Genomic DNA, 19,531 nt, shown 5'->3' on the forward strand with positions numbered 1-19,531 from the left:
TCTGCCCCTTTATCAAGACATAGGTTAATTACATACGATCACGTATAGACATAGAACATGGAACAGTTACACAGATATATATATATTGTTATCCCCTAGTTTGATGAACTCACAAAACCAACAAGATCTTATGGACTTTGTTTGAATGAGAAGTGAAAATAATAACCCAAATGATTCAACCAGCACACTCACCAATACGTGATGTTTATGTAAAACATAATAAATGATAATACAATTTGTTTTCGTATGCATTCACGTAGTGCACATGAAGCACATTGGAGTGTTAGTATAAGGGAAATAACTCTCGCTTACAGCCATTTGGCTCGCTAGATCTCGTTGCTTCAATGTATGAAATCATGAAATCTTACACTTGATGGGAACCCTTGTCTTTATCTACAACGTTTCCACCTATCTAACGTCTTTGGCACTATACACGAACCATGTACTTGAGCCCGACTGAACTACATAATTTTAATATTATACCCCAGTTTCTTTATGAGGGACATGCATCAGACTGTTAAAAAGTAGGCGTGTCTGACTCAACAACACAGACACTGATTGACTTAGTACACTCATATCCACTCTTTCCATATCAACTCAAATACCAGTACGACTGACCAGGCCCCACAGTGATTCTCCTAGGAAATTTGATTGACAATAAAGTTACAAAATAATCTAAATAATCGAGATCCGGTAAATTGTTGGGCTATCAATGACGATGTCAAAATTAAACAACGGACTTGTCATACGGTTTCAAACCAGTTATAACGTTAATACTGTAAAGGTCACATCGGTTTCTGTAACTCAAACTCAATATAATGAGTATCAAGTTAGGAACTTTCTCAAACGTTTATAATATAGAATGTATACATCTTGTGAAGCCGACTTATGAAAGACACGGGACTTACAGAGTCCAACTCTGAACTAACAGAGACCTATATAGCGATAATAGGTCTCTGAGGCTAGCAATATTCGTTTCTAACTGATGTATATTTATATAGCATGTTGTCAAAGTTCACATAGAAATTAATGGATTTGTGCAATACAAATTTTGATAAATACACATTATGAAGGAAATAGTTTGGTTTGCATATTTAGAACTTCTCCGTGTCTATCGCAATCCATGTTCGCTATACCATCCACTGGCTTAGTAATTAAAATAAAGGGAGGTAAATCCAGGTCAAATTGCTAACCTCTCGATTATGCATTATTTCTGACCATTTTTGCATGGCGTATTGTCGATCTTTAAGCGTACTCTAATTGTTCTTATACATACTTGTTACTTCAAGCTGTATAAATGTCTCAAAACGTCTCAAACTATCGTTCACTATGTTTTTTTGATAAATTGTGATAGAGATTTACACCATTTAACTTTACCTGATATATTACGACTTCGACTAAAACCCATTCGGACAATGGACTCAGATACAACAGACAATAAAACCCCTTCGGACAAAGGACTCAGATGTAACAGACAATAAAACCCCTTCGGACAATAGACTCAGATATAACAGACAAGAAAACCCCTTCGGACAATGGACTCAGATATAACAGACAAGAAAACCCCTTCGGACAATGGACTCAGATATAACAGACAAAAAACCCCTTCGGACAATGGACTCAGATATAACAGACAAAAAACCCCTTCGGACAATGGACTCGGATATAACAGACACTAAAACCCCTTCGGACAATAGACTCAGATATAACAGACAAAAAACCCCTTCGGACAATAGACTCAGATATAACAGACAATAAAACCCCTTCGGACAATGGACTCAGATATAACAGACAATACAACCACTTCGGACAATGGACCCAGACATAACAGACACTAAAACCCCCAGACATAACAGACAATAAAACCCCTTCGGACAATGGACTCAGATATAACAGACAATACAACCACTTCGGACAATGGACTCAGACATAACAGACACTAAAACCCCCAGACATAACAGACACTAAAACCCCTTCGGACAATGGACTCGGATATAACAGAAAATATATCGTTTTGCTAGCTTTGAATTCAAGTTATCAAGTTTCAATTACTGTAAAATATGTTGGTGTAATTTATAATGAATGAAAACTCATTCCTGATCACGAAAAACCCATAGCTTCATAGGACTTAGCCCCCCTCAAAGGCCCGTAAGTCGGACTATAGAGAATTATTGTAATACAGCTGGATGGTTAACAAATTGCTTTTAACCTTAAGACCTTGACATATGGCAATTTGTCTCCTTAGTTAATTTGAAATAACCTATCTTCATAATATCCTCAAAAATACTCAGTGAAGAAATATAAACTTTGATCATCTTGGACCAATTCGTTATCAAAATGCAATTATTTGTAAATTGTCAGTGATATTATGGATTTGAAAAGTGCGTTGGAATGGTCTTATATTAATATGAGTATATGTTCAAAATTTGGTTATGACAGCTTATACTCTTTGAAAGAAATAAATCGTCACACAGAGTTGAACGGAAAACTATAACTTGGACAAATTATTTACGGCCTCGTGCAATAGAACAGTTGTCGATTATCAGTACCTCAAGTCAAATATTCTGTAATTTTGCACAGACACTCAATATATATTTGTATAATATAAAATAAGGATATATTCGAGTCAAACAAGGAGAGAGGAGGCTTGGTGAAGATGAAGTATTTAGAGGCAGTCATGGTTTATTAGGGCAATATTATATTTCTCTAAGCATATTAGTATGTATGGTGGTTTCGTCGTCGCAACACCTCCTCCAATTTTGCTAAAGTAATACCCTTAGCATAAGTATACTTGGATTTGACGTAGAAAGTTAGACTTTTACAACTCAAGTGTTGACAATGAAGCATATATGACGCCTATTCTTATGAAAATCCTTCTAAATGTTTTTGCTGATAGTTTGCGTTTGTTTTTACGCAAACATTTTGGTTTAGATAAAGGTATACGGCTTTCCAAATCAACAAATAACACATCTGTAGTAACGATAAGTATAATTTTCTTCTTTTTGATTCCTACCATTGAAAACGTGATGAACTTCATACTGTGTTTTCTAGGAGAGTTACTCCCCCTTCAATACACACGTCCTAGTAAAGGTAATACTAACTTAGTTAAGTTAGATATAGTGACTATCTGCCATTCTGACATAACGGACACATTATCAATCATGCTGATCAATTATTACGCTGTCAATAAACAAGAACACTAAAAACAGCACTCTTCATCATCGTCCGCCTCATCAGGGACAGTACACATACACATGTACCTACGGTAATGCCATTTCCATTTGATTCGATATTTGAGTAATAGTTCTAAACTTGATAATTTCTTTGATAGATGTGGACTGCTTACGACAAACCATAAAAACAAGGTTCTGAGAGATGTTGGTTTTAATGAAGATCATGATCAAGTGTTAGAGCCGACACCGTTATGTCATTGAGAATAATTATATTCCCTTATGCACGAAGTTGGACGTATTTACTTATCGTAAATATACCCGACAGCGCCTCATTTGCAGGGTGTGATTAAAATTGATTTGATCAATATTTAGATAAAGGAGAGGACTTTTAGATATGATTAGAATTTATCTCACTAATGTCAATATCCGCTATAGGATTGCATTCTTTGGAATTTGTTTATTTACATGTACCTTGATTTACTTAAGCATATCCAAACTCACCTTAAGATGGTATATCTATACCGTGGTTTAAATATAGCCAAAACCTAGCTTTGACACACCGGAAGCAGTAATTAACTACACAAACACGGAAGTGGTTTGAAGAGCCTGGCATTATATTAGTTAGATATGATATAGGATAGATATTTACAAATTCATTAATATGTTTGCATATACAAAATGTATCAATGTACGTACACTTGTATGAGTAATTTGTTTGTATGTCTATGTGAGACGAGAAAGTGTGAGGAATGTACGTATACAATGGCACCATCGCAGATATAACATTACCCCTAATTTACATGTATAGTTGTTACAGGATATTCTGATGCTTGGAATAAAATGTTACATTCTTTTATTAAGAATTTATTTCATGCAAGTATGGTTTGTAGAAGTGTAAAAATGACAGAACACACAACTTGAATATGTAAATATGTGTTTCTTTAATGATACGTATGTATATAAATAAATATTTCATGGAAATATTATAAATAGGTCACATAATGGAAATAAACATGTGACGCACCAAACATAATAATCTTTGTTATTATGTTAACCATTGTTCATTTGTTTAGTTTATGTTTTGATATATATATATATATATATAAATATCGTTAAATAAACGTTAGCGATATTCAACCGGAATTGTCTTGTTGTGTCATTTATGTTTACATATATAAATATACATACACTCCTAAATAGCATGTAAATTGCATAGGTATGAAACGTACCTATGAAGTGCTAACAATATATTTTTGGAATGTGGAATGTATCTGTGACACACGAAAACAAAGAGAACTATTACGGAACCAATAGATATCATACTCTTACACCAAATCACATATACAGTCTAGACTTAGAACCAAAAACGAACTCAATATTTGACATGTCATTCAAACATCTCCGTAATCAAACATATCCATAATTATGTCTTTACATAGAAGAATCCATGTCCATGTATATTGGTCATATTTCAACAGCCATTAATATTGGTGCCTTTTAAAATGTCCCAGTTACGCGTTTGATAAGAAATACACAGAGTTGTTTCATTTCTCGGTTGGAGGTAGATTCATAAACGCATTACAAATACCACATCGGAATGAACTCATTACAAATACCGGTAATCATATTACCTCTCGATTTATCACTGCTGAATTCTCAGCAGCGATATACTCATAACACTGATATTCGTAGTTTATGATTTGAGCTAATTTGAAATAGCACTTATATCTCCGAGATACTATATCACACTGTCAAGGACCTTCTAACATTTCTTTGGTCAGTATAGATTCGGTTCGTTCCAGCCGAAATTCAGGTCTAGTCTCCCTCGACTTTACAGAATCTCGACTCTTCATAAGTTGTCGCTGTTGGAGTCTGTACGCTGCGTCTGCGTCAATCAGTTCACTAGATAAATTAGAAAATAAATAAATAGGAACATCAATTTCCTGTTTGTCAGAATAACAAAGGACAACCAACCATTTTAGTAACTAAATGCTAGCTTATTATGACACCATATATACTCCACAATTGAATGCTGATTAAATAGTTTCAAGAAGATGTTGATCAGTCTTAAAGGGTTTTGGACACATAGGGTATTTTTCCATTTTCTGTTAGCCCGACCCCATAAATGTTGGCTGACACAGGTTTTACCTCGCCCTACAAAGCTGTTTATCTTTTTTAGGCCAGTAGGGGGATATTGCTGCTGGCTGAAAAATTTTAATGAGCTAGGTGGTCACGTGGTCCGACGCGTCATCTGGTTCACATCACCAGTATCACTAGGCTAGAATCTGCCTTGTTATATGCATTTATAGAGGGAAACTTCAAAAAGCCCCATATTATTTTGTAAACCTTGAAAGCAATATGACAGTGAATGTCCTGATTTTATCATCTTACATGTTTAGATTTTCTTTCCACACCTCATGTCTGTAATTGTATAATCAAAATAGTAGTCCAGCGGACAATATCATAACCTTGGTAATTTACTAATATCACATGTCATCTGTTTATTTATTTATTTTTTTTATTTTAAAAACTCAAACAATGGCATATACACTATAGGTCGACTCAGAGATGTAAATATCACATATGTGATATATACATATCTGGTCTACTATACAGTGAGGTGACAAAATGATCTCACTTGTGAAGTCTTTTTACGGTGATTAATTTTCCTAGCCTTGTTAACCATTTTATTTTTGGCATAATTTGATAAGAACATGTTTTACCCTTTCCTGACGTAATATTAACATAAAAATATCCATTTCGTAATTTTGCAAGATAAAGATTTGATAAAAATGCAGTAGTTTGAAATACAGTTGTCTCATCCTGATGTAATTTAATTAGATAGTACGTAATCAGAAAAACTCATTTTTTTTTTATCTGAGACGATACATGGGTTTTTTGTTCATTGAACTTTGAGGATTCCCTTTGTACATATTAAATCAAGAATTTTTAAATATTGGTTGAAATTAAAGCGTCCAGATAATTTTTTACTCAAAGCATGTTATGATGACATGTTGGAAACTAAAGATCCTTGGATTCTTTATTTAAATCAGTAACTTTGAACTGTCAGTCTTGGGTAAATGTTTGAAGAAATCAGTTACTGTTCTGATCAATTTTACAGTAATGTATTCAAACATTGTCCTTTTTTGACAATTTCCTTAAAGAATGTTTTATGAAGGTTATGAAGGAAATGTATTTGATGTGGTGAAAATGCTACGCAGACATTCGTATTGATTTGATTAAAACATATCATTTTAAATACTATAGTATGTTTAAACGTATTCAGTTACTCAAAGTAGAGAATATAAAAGAACTTAACAATTTAGGGAAATATTTATCACTAGCAAATAAACTAAAGGAAAGATTTATAAGATTTTAATTAGAATATATTCATTTTTAATGATTATTTCTCTGTTTACCTGTAACAAATCTGACAAATTAGCTTATTGAATTATAAATCATGTAAGAGTGGATGCCTTTGTCCATTAATGTTATATACTATTTTATCCAATAAGTTGTAAAACTTATGGAATAAAGTTGAATTTAATACAGTTGTTTAATGAATAACGGGATCATCACTGGAGTACATGTAACCAATTCACTGTTGTAACCGAATATATTAATGTAAAGTATTCCCACATCACAAAACCTTTGGTAGATAGTGTGTAAATAGTGATTTAATGCGACACACATTTGGGTGTTTATAACGTTAGTTATACTATCATCTCGGCAGTTGTGAACCTGTGACGTAGGAGGCTGACCGACCTCGTTATCAGAATGAAATTTTGCATATAGGTCAGTTGTCCAGATGGGCCCATGCTGTGCCCTGTATCTCAGCGTGTATATACACAACCCCAGGAGTGTGAGGGTAATTTGACTGGCTTTTCAGAAACTAACCTATAGACAACTTTAACCTTTTTGTGTCTAAAACCCTTTAAACACGATCTAAAGTTTGATAAGATTGTGACTATTCCACTATGTACTAAGCCGTACATAAAAAAAATCACACATTTGTCCCCCTTAACGAGGTAGAATGATAAATGTGATAATTGCAGTTTCCATATTGTGAATTTTCAAGTTCCGTGAAAATGTGAAAATATCCTGTTATTTCCTGTATACCTACCCATAGTCTACGTTACCGTCTTTGTTTGTGTCGAGTTTTTCCAATAAAATTTCCATTTGGCGGACACTGATCTTCATGCCAGCTCTCTGTAAAAACATCAACAATTTCATCATATTACCTCAAAATGGGTTTCATAGTATATATACATGTATAACTATCTTGGACCAATACTCCTATATACTTTATGAATAAAGGTTCATTGGTCCAAATAACCTCTCAACCTATCCACGACAGAAAACGAACCACATGTATATGTAACAAAATCAGTACCCCATGATAAACTGTTAATCAACTTTAGGGAAAATACCCCGTCACACACTCCTTCTCATTGTTGATATACATTCCGTAACATATAATATCATAATATTTTGATCAATATTGTGCTAATACGCAATTTCCAAGTTAACCTCCGATTGCAAGCTCTTCAAAAATGGAACTTCCGATTTGCCTCTATGTAGGTACATTATGCAGGGACCAAGTAGAAGAAAAAAAAAACAGGTTGACGCGTTTCCGGGAAAGCGTATGTCAGAACTTGGAAATTGCATATAAGAATATCACGCCATCTGGACACCGGTCAGTCGTTAGTAAGCTTGAGTTAGTACAACAATATATATGAAGAGTTGTTATGAAAGCGTCTGAAATACCTTTAATCCTAAAATAAATTCGTCCTTGCTGATAGAGTTGTTCTTGTCTTTGTCGAAATCTTTGAATAAATCAATGAGTCGATATCCTGTGTCTTTTGCATATTCAAACAGTCTGTTAACTGGGTCACGTCTGAACTCTGCCAAAGGGTCATGAGTCAAATAATCCATTTCATATTTCTCTCCAACGATCCCTCCGTGGGTTATGGTCATTGCACGCGCGGCCTCGAGATTTTCCTGGAGCTCTATGAACTCGGATATGACCAGCACATGCTAAAAATATGTCAAGTTAAAGTAACCTGATCAACAACAGTTAATCACTTTGACACATGGATAATTCATATGGGACAAAACATAACCAAACACATAACAATCACTTTGTTGAAACAGTTCTGGTGTCATTAGCTACCAGTTACAGCCGATTCACACAAAGCGGAAACTATCCAGGCTTTGTTATTATCACATGAATTTTTCCTAACACCATGACTGGTTTACAACTACAGTACAATGTAACATATGCCGGAGTTTAAAAGAGAAATGTTTAAATCCCTAGATAAAAGAGTAAGAATGAACAAACTTACCCAGTTATGAAACATACATGCCATTTCGTCAGATTAGTGTTTAAGCCTACTTTAACGGACAATAAAGGCAAGTTGTCTTACCTGAAGATATCCAACTGGTTACATGACTACTTGTTAAACTTTTTTTTTTCCACTATTTTTTTTTTGTATTTTATCCTATATAGTTTACACTCACCGAGAAATCTAACGTCTGTATAGAGCTCATGTCGTTTTTGCTGACCTCTGTGATGATGGCTATTGGTCCGCCATGTCCAAGGGGATTGGATCCGATCTGTGCGAGATAGAATTCATACAGTTATGGGCATATTCTTCAAAATATACAAGACTTTTTCATATTCGTGCCTGTAAGAGTTGCCTCCTCTTGAACAAAGATTATTCCACACGCATTAAATCTGGTATAAGACAGAGAAGTCTTACATGAAACCTTCCAACATAGACACAATTGCGAATCATCAATGTATTTATATGTATCATGATAAGCAATATGAACTGCAAATTGCATCAAACAAATCCTGTCTTATTGTTTAGAACGAGAATGTTATAGTGTAAGCGACATTTAATTCCGGGAATGGTCCAAAATCACTTACTCGTAGTGTCTCCAGACAGTCATTGGCTTGTAACCCTGTTGCAATCGAAATGGCGCCTCGTTCTGGGATTCTATTGTGGGAAACATTTAGATATTTAAGGGTTCTGTTTATCTTTAAGGCCTTTCCAAGAGCTTCTGATCCATCCCTGCCAAGTCCGTTCATTGCCAACTTCATACTTCGTAGTCCGTAATTTTCCTATTTAAATAAAATATGACAATATTTACAGAAGAAACAATGCAGAAATAAAAGTTATGACAAAGTTTTGAAAACTTCTGATGCTTTGCTTTCACATTCATTGCTTTGTTGCCTTCGTAGATAAGGAGATAAATCAAAATCTTTTCCTTTAAATATAAGAAATGTATGGTGTTTCTTTGAAATGTCGTACCATTAGTCCTTCGCCCAACGCCACTGCGCCCTTTGTCCTGAAGTGATTCCAGCTCAGGTCGAGTGTTTCAATGACCTCGTTATGGGAGAGCAGCTCCCTAAGCGCTATGGCGGCCCTCTCCTCCAAACGATTATTAGCCAAATATAGATGCTTGACGGTGGAGTTTTTCTGCAATTTTATTGAAAATATTTATTGCATGTGCCAACCTACGAGAAAATCACCGTAGATCCGTTATCAGAACTGAAATTATTTTGGACGTTTGACAATGGTGTGCTGATAACAATGTGCATGTATATGATTTCAGATGTAACACAAATTATAATATACTGTCTTTATTATTTCAGGACTAGATATCTCAACAAAAAGTGGTTGAATAACGTTTGCTTTTACCCAAAACAATTGTACCCACACTTTAATCAATTTGATAGGTTATACGTAAGATAAAATATTTATTCAAAACAAGGGCCAATAGGGCAGGGAAACAATACCCATTCACAATAAGGGCAAATAAGGTAAGAGAAAAATACCGTTACATCCAATAGAGGATGATATCTCAAACCCTATGTAAGATTATCAAGTTGCTGAAGTTGGGTTAGATATCTCTATTCCACCCAGAAGGGATAAAAATCATTAATATTTCCTATAGTGTGAAAAAAAATATATTGTTGATTTCTTTTGACATTCCTATCCGTTTATTTCAGTGATACAATGGATATGAGTGTGACAACACTGACCAGTAGTGTGGTACAGAGTTTCTCAGCCCCGTTATCGTTGATCTCGTTCCCTGACAGGTCAATAGTTACAATGGTGTCGTTCTTAGATAACAAATCTGCCATCGCTTCTGCCCCGCTATCGCCTATTCTGTTTTCTCCGAGATACTGTAACAGATATTCACAACATCTTATGTTACGTAAGTATAATATATGAACGGTGATCTCTAGAATGCTAGACACTCCTTCAAAAACGCTATTATTGAATGTTCATTTATAATTATATCATAATTCCAACTTAGGAAATATTAAGGACTTCAGATTTTGCTTCTAATGACTATGCTGTATAAAAGAGTGAACAATAATTATTTAGGTCGCAAATATGTCTCGTGAAATTTTAATTCATTCAAAATATTTAGATTTTACTAATGATCACATCATATTTTAATTAGCAGCTTGTGCTGTCAATTTATATTGCGGACAGAAATCCTGGAATAATGGAACTTACCAACTCTGTAATGCAAAAGTTGCCAATTAGCATCCTGGCTAAGTATTCCGATCCCTCACCGAGAATCCAGTTTCCCTCCAAATTAAGCACTTCGATTTTCTTGTTGCTCTGAAGAAAATGGTTTCATTTATGGATTTAAATCTACATCAACTATTCAGAATACGAATTTTTAACTACACCCAATCTTCCAAAAAAAAAAAAAAAAAAAAAATCGTCGAACTTTATCGACGCTTTACATAATAAGGATTTATGCATCTTTCAAATATGTGGTTCAGGCACTTAATATGTCTCACCTTCATTGGGTATGCAATAGCTTTAGCACCAAGAGGCCCGAGACCATGAAATCTCATTCGGAACTCCTTGTCCTGAATATGTTTTAGGAAATAGGATACTGGAATAACACCAGTTTCATTGCACATGTGAATATATTGCCTTTCCCCAGTTCGATCGTTTTTCAGTTCAATTTCCTCTTCGTTAATCCATTCTGCAAGATAATCAAATACACTTTTTTAAATTTGACCCGCCACCAAACTAGAGTAATCACTACATATTGGACAGATTATGAATCGATGTTGCATTAATACGTGTAAATACATTTCTGAATATAAGATATTGTCAAAGAATTAAGGAATTAAAGTATTTAGTTTTTCAGGCAATACAGATCCACCTAAAGATGGTTTACCAAAGATAATCGCTATGGGTACGAACACTGGGAGGTCGTTGTGGTGCTGAGATTGGGGAATGCGGTAAATTGAGAGTTCGAGGCCTGGACAGGGCACGAGATACAACACCTGTCCCCAAATAGGAGCGAATGTCTCAACAAAGAGTATTAGACAATTTAATACATGGTGACGTTAAAACATTGCGTGTTTAAAAAAAAACATCTACGAAGCGAACAAAGCTCAGTTAGAAAGACAACTCCAGGCAAACATAGACATCTCTGTAACAATGATAATTACCAAAGACGTTTGTCAATTTCGCACGGTTATGGGGTAAACACCAATGATTGGAATCTGGCCATTTATCATTGTGTTGTATTAATCCAAAATAATCTACAGTACATTGAGGAAGGTTTTAGCCGGTATGCCCTATATAGATGTATTATTTCAGGTGCTTTTTAACGGATTAGTGACCTACTAATCACTCGACATGCAGTGGACGCGTGAACGTTGTTATCCCAGATACAGATTAACGTGTGGAGTAAAAACCACAATTTAATGGTATGGAAATGACGTGGTATCACATTCATAATGAAAAAAAAATACATTGCTGAACTATTTAAGGAGTGACGATGAGATATATGTTCTTATTCACACATTAAATCCTAGGGATAAACATAGGGATAAACCGGATGTGTATTGTAGTATGTGAAAAAGCATTTAGTGAAAAATAAATGATTGTCCCTTCCTACATACCATGATATTTCGAAAACAGACAAGTAGCAGATAAATGTTTAAAATGTATTTTGTATTATAAAATGAGAGTTGTATTAAATTAGTGATCAATAGTTTGGAAATTTGAGATTTATATATGATACATGAATTTGAATTTGACCATTTCAAGCACAATCTTAATGATACACAATTATGATTTTGAAGACGTTTTCATACCTATGTTCGGAAATCATTTCACAGATTTGCAAACTTATGGAATTTCACAGAATTATATCTACATTTGTCCGGCATTGTCACTATTCACTCTGTTTGAGAGTTCTGGCATTGATGTACGTTTGAAGCGCCATCAAGCGCTACACTTATCATCGTATTAATACAACACAAACCGGAACTAAATATCCAGGATAATTAAGTTTAACGACTAATAATTTTGTCTACATTATTTGTTTTGAAAAATATGCCATTTGCGCATTACGTTGATAATAAAATGATTAACAAAATCGGGTATTTTTTTTTAATTTTCCATGTACAATTTTGTTTGCCAAAAAGCACGCGACCATGTTCTGGCTGTTCCAACGACTGACAAAAAATCTGCTGACTGTCGGTAAGGCGGGAATTATGAATTTTAAATATGAATTATAGCATTTAAAAAATCAAAAAGTAAAAGGATTGTAAATATAAGCGTTGAACTGTTTGTGTATGGTATTTGTGAATTATTTGAATGCCAGAGCTTTGTAAGCAAACAAATCATAATGGTGTTTGCTTGCAAAGCTCTGGCATTGAAATATATCATAAATACCATACAAAAACACTTCAATGCTTAAGTAAAATCACTTCACACTATTACCTCGGTACATGGGTTGAATGGCCAACGTTCAAATAAGGGTTGTGGTCCACATATTAACCAATTAGCCAGATATGGATAATTCAAAGTTTATTCTTATTTCTATGCGTACAACATAACTATTACGATCACAGTATAATAACGATATGTTTCCTGACAAATGTTGGTATATTCAGATGCACGATAATGCATTCAGTGTTATATCTATTACTTATAAAGGTATAAAGACAAAACTATTTCTCCAACAAAAGTGGAGGAATTTCATGTGCACAGTAGCACCGTGATATGAATATCATTTACCCAGTGACTAATCAATTCCTTATCAATACACACACGTCATCATCTCAAATGCATTGACATTGATGATTCTTATAACATGTTTAACTATATCTACATGTAGGTGAACCGATAAAATGTGTCTCTCTTTATCATCAAACTCGTTTTTGGATGCAAGTTCGCTCCCAGGTTTACTAATATTCCTTAACTAAAGGAAATTCCTTAACCTATTTTTTGTATAGAAAAGCATCAAAATGATTGGAAACTTCCTAAACTAGCAAACGTGTATAATATCATTCTCGCCAACTGATAAATAGAATATGCTATTCACATATACATGTACCTTTTTTCTATTTTCCCGACGTAGCCAGAAGTTAGGATACAATGTACGTAATAAACGTATCTAGTAATTTAGATAAATAAGTTTCAATTGGTACATTCATGACATGCACACATGACAAAACGGTCAATCGTATAATATTACAAAACGAGAAAATATCCTTCTTAAGCGTGTTGTGTGTGGAACAATATCTAAAGACTTCCTCTTCTGTTAAATATCTTTAGTTTGAACGAATATGATACTAAACCAGGAAAAACCCAGATACCCAGCAATCCTACTGACTGAAAACCTACATACCTTCGCGATGTTAGTTATAAAATCATTTTGAAAATAAAAAAAACAAAAATTACAAAAACAACATGCAGATACACACCATCATAGTCCATATCAAGATCTGTTTCGTAATCTGTTTCCTTGGAGTAACGGCCATCAGTGGGGTAGTCGGACACAGTAAATGTATCGTCGTCTTCTTCATCGAGATTATAATCATTTTCTACTCTACGAGTTGCGCCATGTTGTCCTCTAAGCTCAGTTATCAACAATTTATCAGAAAAGAGAGTTTGCAACGCAGCCATTTTGTCTTCAACAGAAATGACGCTTTGAGGACTAGCACTGCTATGGCCACTTCTTCCGGATGACACGCGTCTAAATTTAGCACTTCCATTGAGGGAGGGGGTCCTTCGTTTTGGTGTACTGTCAGAACCATTTCTGGATTCACAGTCTCGAAATGGAGTACTCGTTCCCGAGATGGTCCCTGTGACAGCCGCCATCTGCAACAAATAAAACTTCAAATTAATGTATGCCAAAACAACCAAGTAACTGATTTACCATCAACTAGAATTAATCCTTAACTATCGGTATTTCTTTTCCCCAAATTAAAGTGATGGTTGATGGCGTTGATATTGAAAAGAATGTTGTTCATATATGATTGTCCTGATGCCGAATAAAGTCACTCTAACGAGATAAGATCCATATATTTCTTCATTATATAAATAATGTTAAAGCGTTTAAAACTACGATGAATTAGTCATAAGTACTGATATGGCGTCATAGTTCATCCTTAAGCGAAGTTTTTCTATTCTGTTCAGAGCTATGTATGCTTTTTCAATGACGGCATGGTTATTTTATGCAATATATTTGATCCACATGAGCTAATCATGTTCTACCGATATATTCATTTTTCGTATGTTTTACTAAAACTAACAAACAGTTTAACACGTTATATGTCAAAAAAGCAATTTCCATGGTAAGTCATGATACATACTAAAATTGATCAAATTACTTATGTTACACTAGAGCAGTCATGCGGAACATGTCTTAAAAACTGTCAAACTTAGCATACTGAACAAGTATCGGGTATTTCGGTTTTTTAAGAACATGTCCATATATATCGTATAATGCCAGTTTCTAAAGCATTGCTACTTGATATCAGGACTATCAAATATTAAAGTATAGAAAGCGAAATATATATTCTGTAATGTAAAACAGTATGTAATATGTCGCAGGGCATTAAAAGTACTATTGCCTTGATTACAACAAATGTGTATGACAGTGACATATATAAGATCTGCAAAAGACACACAGATTCAGTAGAACCACCAATGCATTAAACTTTATATTACAGTGTTTTCGTCTTTCGAGTTATTTGTAGTTCTTATGTAGTTGACCGCGTATAATATTGCATATGAGTTATCTTTTCAAATAGCCAAGTTTGTTATCTGTCACCTATGACGAATTATGACGTCATAAATGATAAATACAACAACACACTTCATCATTGGAGACTATGGATATAAAGAGCATAGATTACAAGGAAAAACTTATTTTCTATAATTCTATATATCAGGTGGTAAAACAGAATTGTATTATTTTCCTTTCCATATGAATTACAGTTTTAACACGTCACCAATTTTCATGTTTTTAGCATGTAACAATCTATACAGGATACACTATACAAAGTTCATTTGCACACGCACGGAATACAATATGTAGTTTTTGTCAATAATGAAACTGACCTGTTCTTCAAGACATCCGATATTATGTGATTTTATGAGTATGAAAACATATCTGAACATACATTGGGATTGGCTGATCTTTATCGGAATTTAATAAGGATGTTTGTGAAAAACACGTCCCACACCTACATATCTATATACATTAACTTATCGGTGGTGTCTGAACCAAGGCTTAGTGTGTATTACGTAGCAGGTCTTGATGGTAAGTGGGATTAATTTGTTTTATTATGCCTATAATATATAACCCCATTAAATGTAAATTTCCATTGATGATATATCATAACAGGCTGTAGGTATATGTCGATCAGTGGTCAGCGGTTATTGAGTCAGATTAACTCTCTACACCAAGTGCCCGATCACCTCAAACAATAGACGCCTAGGTCCATTGTTAAAGACGGAATATAACAGTGATTTGAATATACATAAGATCGCTGACCTACACAGGACTTTAGAATAATTATTCACAGAGGCACACGCGATCAAGAAATATTTTAATTTTGATTCAATAAAGTATAATTAACAAAAAATCGTCACTAATGACAAACTGACCATGTTGACATTGAAACATACAAAAGATATTAAATCATATTTACAATGCACAGTAGGCTGATAGGAAAGATAAGCAAGGTCGATTATACATTTATATATTAAAGGCACTTCACTCGCCAAAACCAACCTACCTTATTGTACAATGTATAAGAAGCCGATGTGAGTAAATGTTTCCAAGACAAAATGACCTAATCTATTGATTTTTTTTTATATAAAATCCATTGTATGCATTGCACATTGTAATATTTCAGCTTGATTTAAAATCATGATGCTCGTTGATATGCCTAGTAGTTCCGTTGTCACCACCTTACTGTGACCTCGGATTGTATATATAATTATATGGCAGGTGTCGACGCTTACTCTGTTGGAGCACCAGGCCTTATTTTCCAGGTAGCTATCAGAAGTCTTTATGTTAATCTACATTTGTGTTTGTATTTTTCACCAGTTTTACCGATTTTGAGTTAGAATAATGGTATCGTTATTAAGGTGGTATTCCTTGTTAAAATGCAAGGTTTTGGACAATTACGTAATGTAATCTCGCTTGTTACATTTGATTTCACTTTATGTCCGAGGAAATGAGTAAAGTAGCACATCACCAAGATTGAACATATGAATTGATATACCTATGTTGATGTACGTTATTATCCAACACAGAAAACATAGTATAACTATTTAATATAGATTATTACCCAACATCGCTTATTTGCTATTCCTTGTACACCATCGATAAAAAACACAGAAACATATTGGTGCTTTAGGACTAATACAGCCCATATTATCGATATGTATAGAATTCAACCTAAAACTACTGATCACTAGAAGTTACACTTCAAACATCGTTACATATGAAAGTATCTACATTTATAACATTGATTTCTTTTAGCGATCTATAAATTGAGACGGTTTGGGAGGCTGAATACACAAAAACATCATTTGACTGAGAATAAGACAATCGAACTGTTCTTTGATAGACGTTGGATTCATACTATTTCTAGTGCTACAATTTAAATCAATTGAAGGTGAAGTACTATTATACTGGGAAGGAACGTTTAACTCTAACCATTCGTTTTTAGCTGTTAATTATCTTCCGATTATAAATATGCCCCTTATACCATGATCGTATTCGACATGTTTGCTTTAAAGGCGGAAGCAACAATTCCATGCCATTAAACCTTTAATTGATTGAACTTTGACCGATGCAAAAGTAAACTTGGTTTCTCTACGTACCCTAAATGATTACCTTAGTGGGATCATTTTAGAGTATTAATTACATACACAATGACACGTATACCTTTTACTGTGTTTACTAGTCTTGAAAGCTCTTCTATTGTCCTGAAAACATGGTCGCTAATAGCTCCTTCGTATGAAAGACTAATTTAACATAGATATGGAATTGGAATCAATTTTCCATCCATACAGCCATACTCTCGGATACTATAGCATAACATATTCGAATGTTGGTGTACATTAAATATGTGTGGTGTGTATATAAATAGATACCTTTGTCAGGAGGATAATCATAAGGTGATGTTCGTACCATTTTAATCCAGCCTCTTTTAACTACCATGATTATTTTACTGCTGTGATTCGTTTTACAATCAATGTTCATTATCACACTTTGTACGAACACGTTCATAATAAATATTAATGTAATTGAATATTGATGTGAATTTGAATAAACACAAAACTAGTATTATATATGATCATATTAGCTTCTTTCAGGTTGACTACGATACCGTGAGATACGAGCTACGTTTATTTAAGAGCACTTAGACTTATATAGGTATGACTATTTTCTATTATAATTTAAATGGAATTTTGACTCATGCAGGGAACCAGGTAGGTCTCTCCTCATCAATGAAATAAACTCCATACTCGTGATTCATCAATAGATGTTTGGAACAGCAGTTTTTATGTCCTATTCTGTCAAAACTTGCTTTCGAAATGTTTAAAGTAAATTAACAGTGTATTTTATCTCGGTAATTGAATTATGAATTGGCTCGCAATTATGATAATTTTGTATTTCATTGCGTCATTTCAAAAATGTTTTGAAAATGAAAGCAGTAAATACAGAAAGTGTAATTGAAAAATCAATAAAACGTCGATAGAAATAAGTATATAAGATTGTAAAGGACTATTAACAGTAAAATGACAATATAGCGAAGGGGTACACATATTCTACATCATATCGCACGAATTAAAGTAATACTTTCCGATGAGATCATAATAGATACATAATTTCGAATTGTCTATGGTCTTCATCAGGAGGTATCTCTGGAAACTTTGTGTTGTGAGTTTGTTTTCTGTTAGCAATCAACATTTATGGCGGAAATCGTGATATTTGGAACAATACAATGATTATTGAATCAACTAGGACATATAAACACATAGCAATTACATCAGCAAGTAAAATGTACTTCAATGTTCTAAATCGGATTTAACATTTAACATTATTTAGGTAATCATAAGGTTAGTATTCCGTATAATTTTAAATTAATCAAATATTTTGGTTCATGCAAATCTTTGATTTATGCACCTAGGATCGACATTCTGTCCTACAGGGACAGAACAGTTGTATAGCACAGTTTCAATTTTTTTTTTTTTTGCGATATGCTTCAGTCATACTAATCAACATTTAAAGTAATAAGTATGGTGAGTCTTTTGTAAATCCACAAATTAATCTTAATATACACCAACAAGATCAATAAGCTTTTTGAGTGAAGTAGCTAGGTAGAATACAGTATTAATAAATATATATTGGGCTACATACAGTAAAACAGCACAAACTTTAACAATCCGGTCATTTTACATGCGATTGTATATGCAATAATTAATTAAAAACAACCCGCGTAACTAATTAATAACAATCCACTGATACAAAAACCGATAGTCTTTGTATGTCTTAATAGCTTACCCTTCTTTCTGTAAGTTTTTACCCGATGTTCTATGGATCCATTGGTGTCTCAGTATGTATCACTAGAAGACTATGTTGGAATCCGGCAGCCATCCACGGGTTGTTACTGGGCAGTCAAAAGAACCAAAAGAGTGGGAAGGCTTGAAGTTGGCCTAATCACCTGAGGTTGTGACGTCACGAATGGGTAGAAGAACCCTTTCCGGCCTAGTAGTCGATATAAAACATTAGTATCAACCGTAAAAAGTGTAAGACCTCGGTATCTAGGATTAACTCACAAAGCTAAACAAGGCTAATGTAATACACAAACAGTATACCTCGCTACCTTGCGCTGTTATGTATAGAGAGTTGATCGCACATGAAGGGAGATTAAAAGACTATGACAAATCCTATTGTACACATTAAGACGAGAGGTAGATTTATATATATACAGTCTATGTACAATAAGCTATAATCAATATAAACTTCATATATAGATTTATAATCGATTGGTA

The 19,531-nt window shown here is 34.0% G+C and overlaps 1 protein-coding gene across 1 annotated transcript; it reads right to left on the reverse strand.

Annotated features, from left to right (window-relative positions):
* Positions 1–4,090: 4,090 nt before the first annotated feature.
* On the reverse strand, positions 4,091–19,215 carry LOC117324336 (leucine-rich repeat-containing protein 74B-like). Its single transcript, XM_033880132.1, has 11 exons — positions 19,041–19,215; positions 13,936–14,332; positions 11,002–11,192; positions 10,709–10,816; positions 10,225–10,368; positions 9,491–9,658; positions 9,106–9,300; positions 8,694–8,789; positions 7,941–8,210; positions 7,297–7,382; positions 4,091–5,075 (listed from the first exon to the last, which is right to left on the reverse strand). Exons 2-11 carry the CDS (start codon positions 14,330–14,332, stop codon positions 4,925–4,927), a joined length of 1,806 nt encoding a protein of 601 aa, XP_033736023.1. The 5' UTR covers positions 19,041–19,215; the 3' UTR covers positions 4,091–4,924.
* Positions 19,216–19,531: the final 316 nt, after the last annotated feature.

The sequence above is a fragment of the Pecten maximus genome, chromosome 3, assembly GCF_902652985.1.
Source record: "Pecten maximus chromosome 3, xPecMax1.1, whole genome shotgun sequence".
In the NCBI taxonomy this organism is placed as follows: domain Eukaryota; kingdom Metazoa; phylum Mollusca; class Bivalvia; order Pectinida; family Pectinidae; genus Pecten; species Pecten maximus.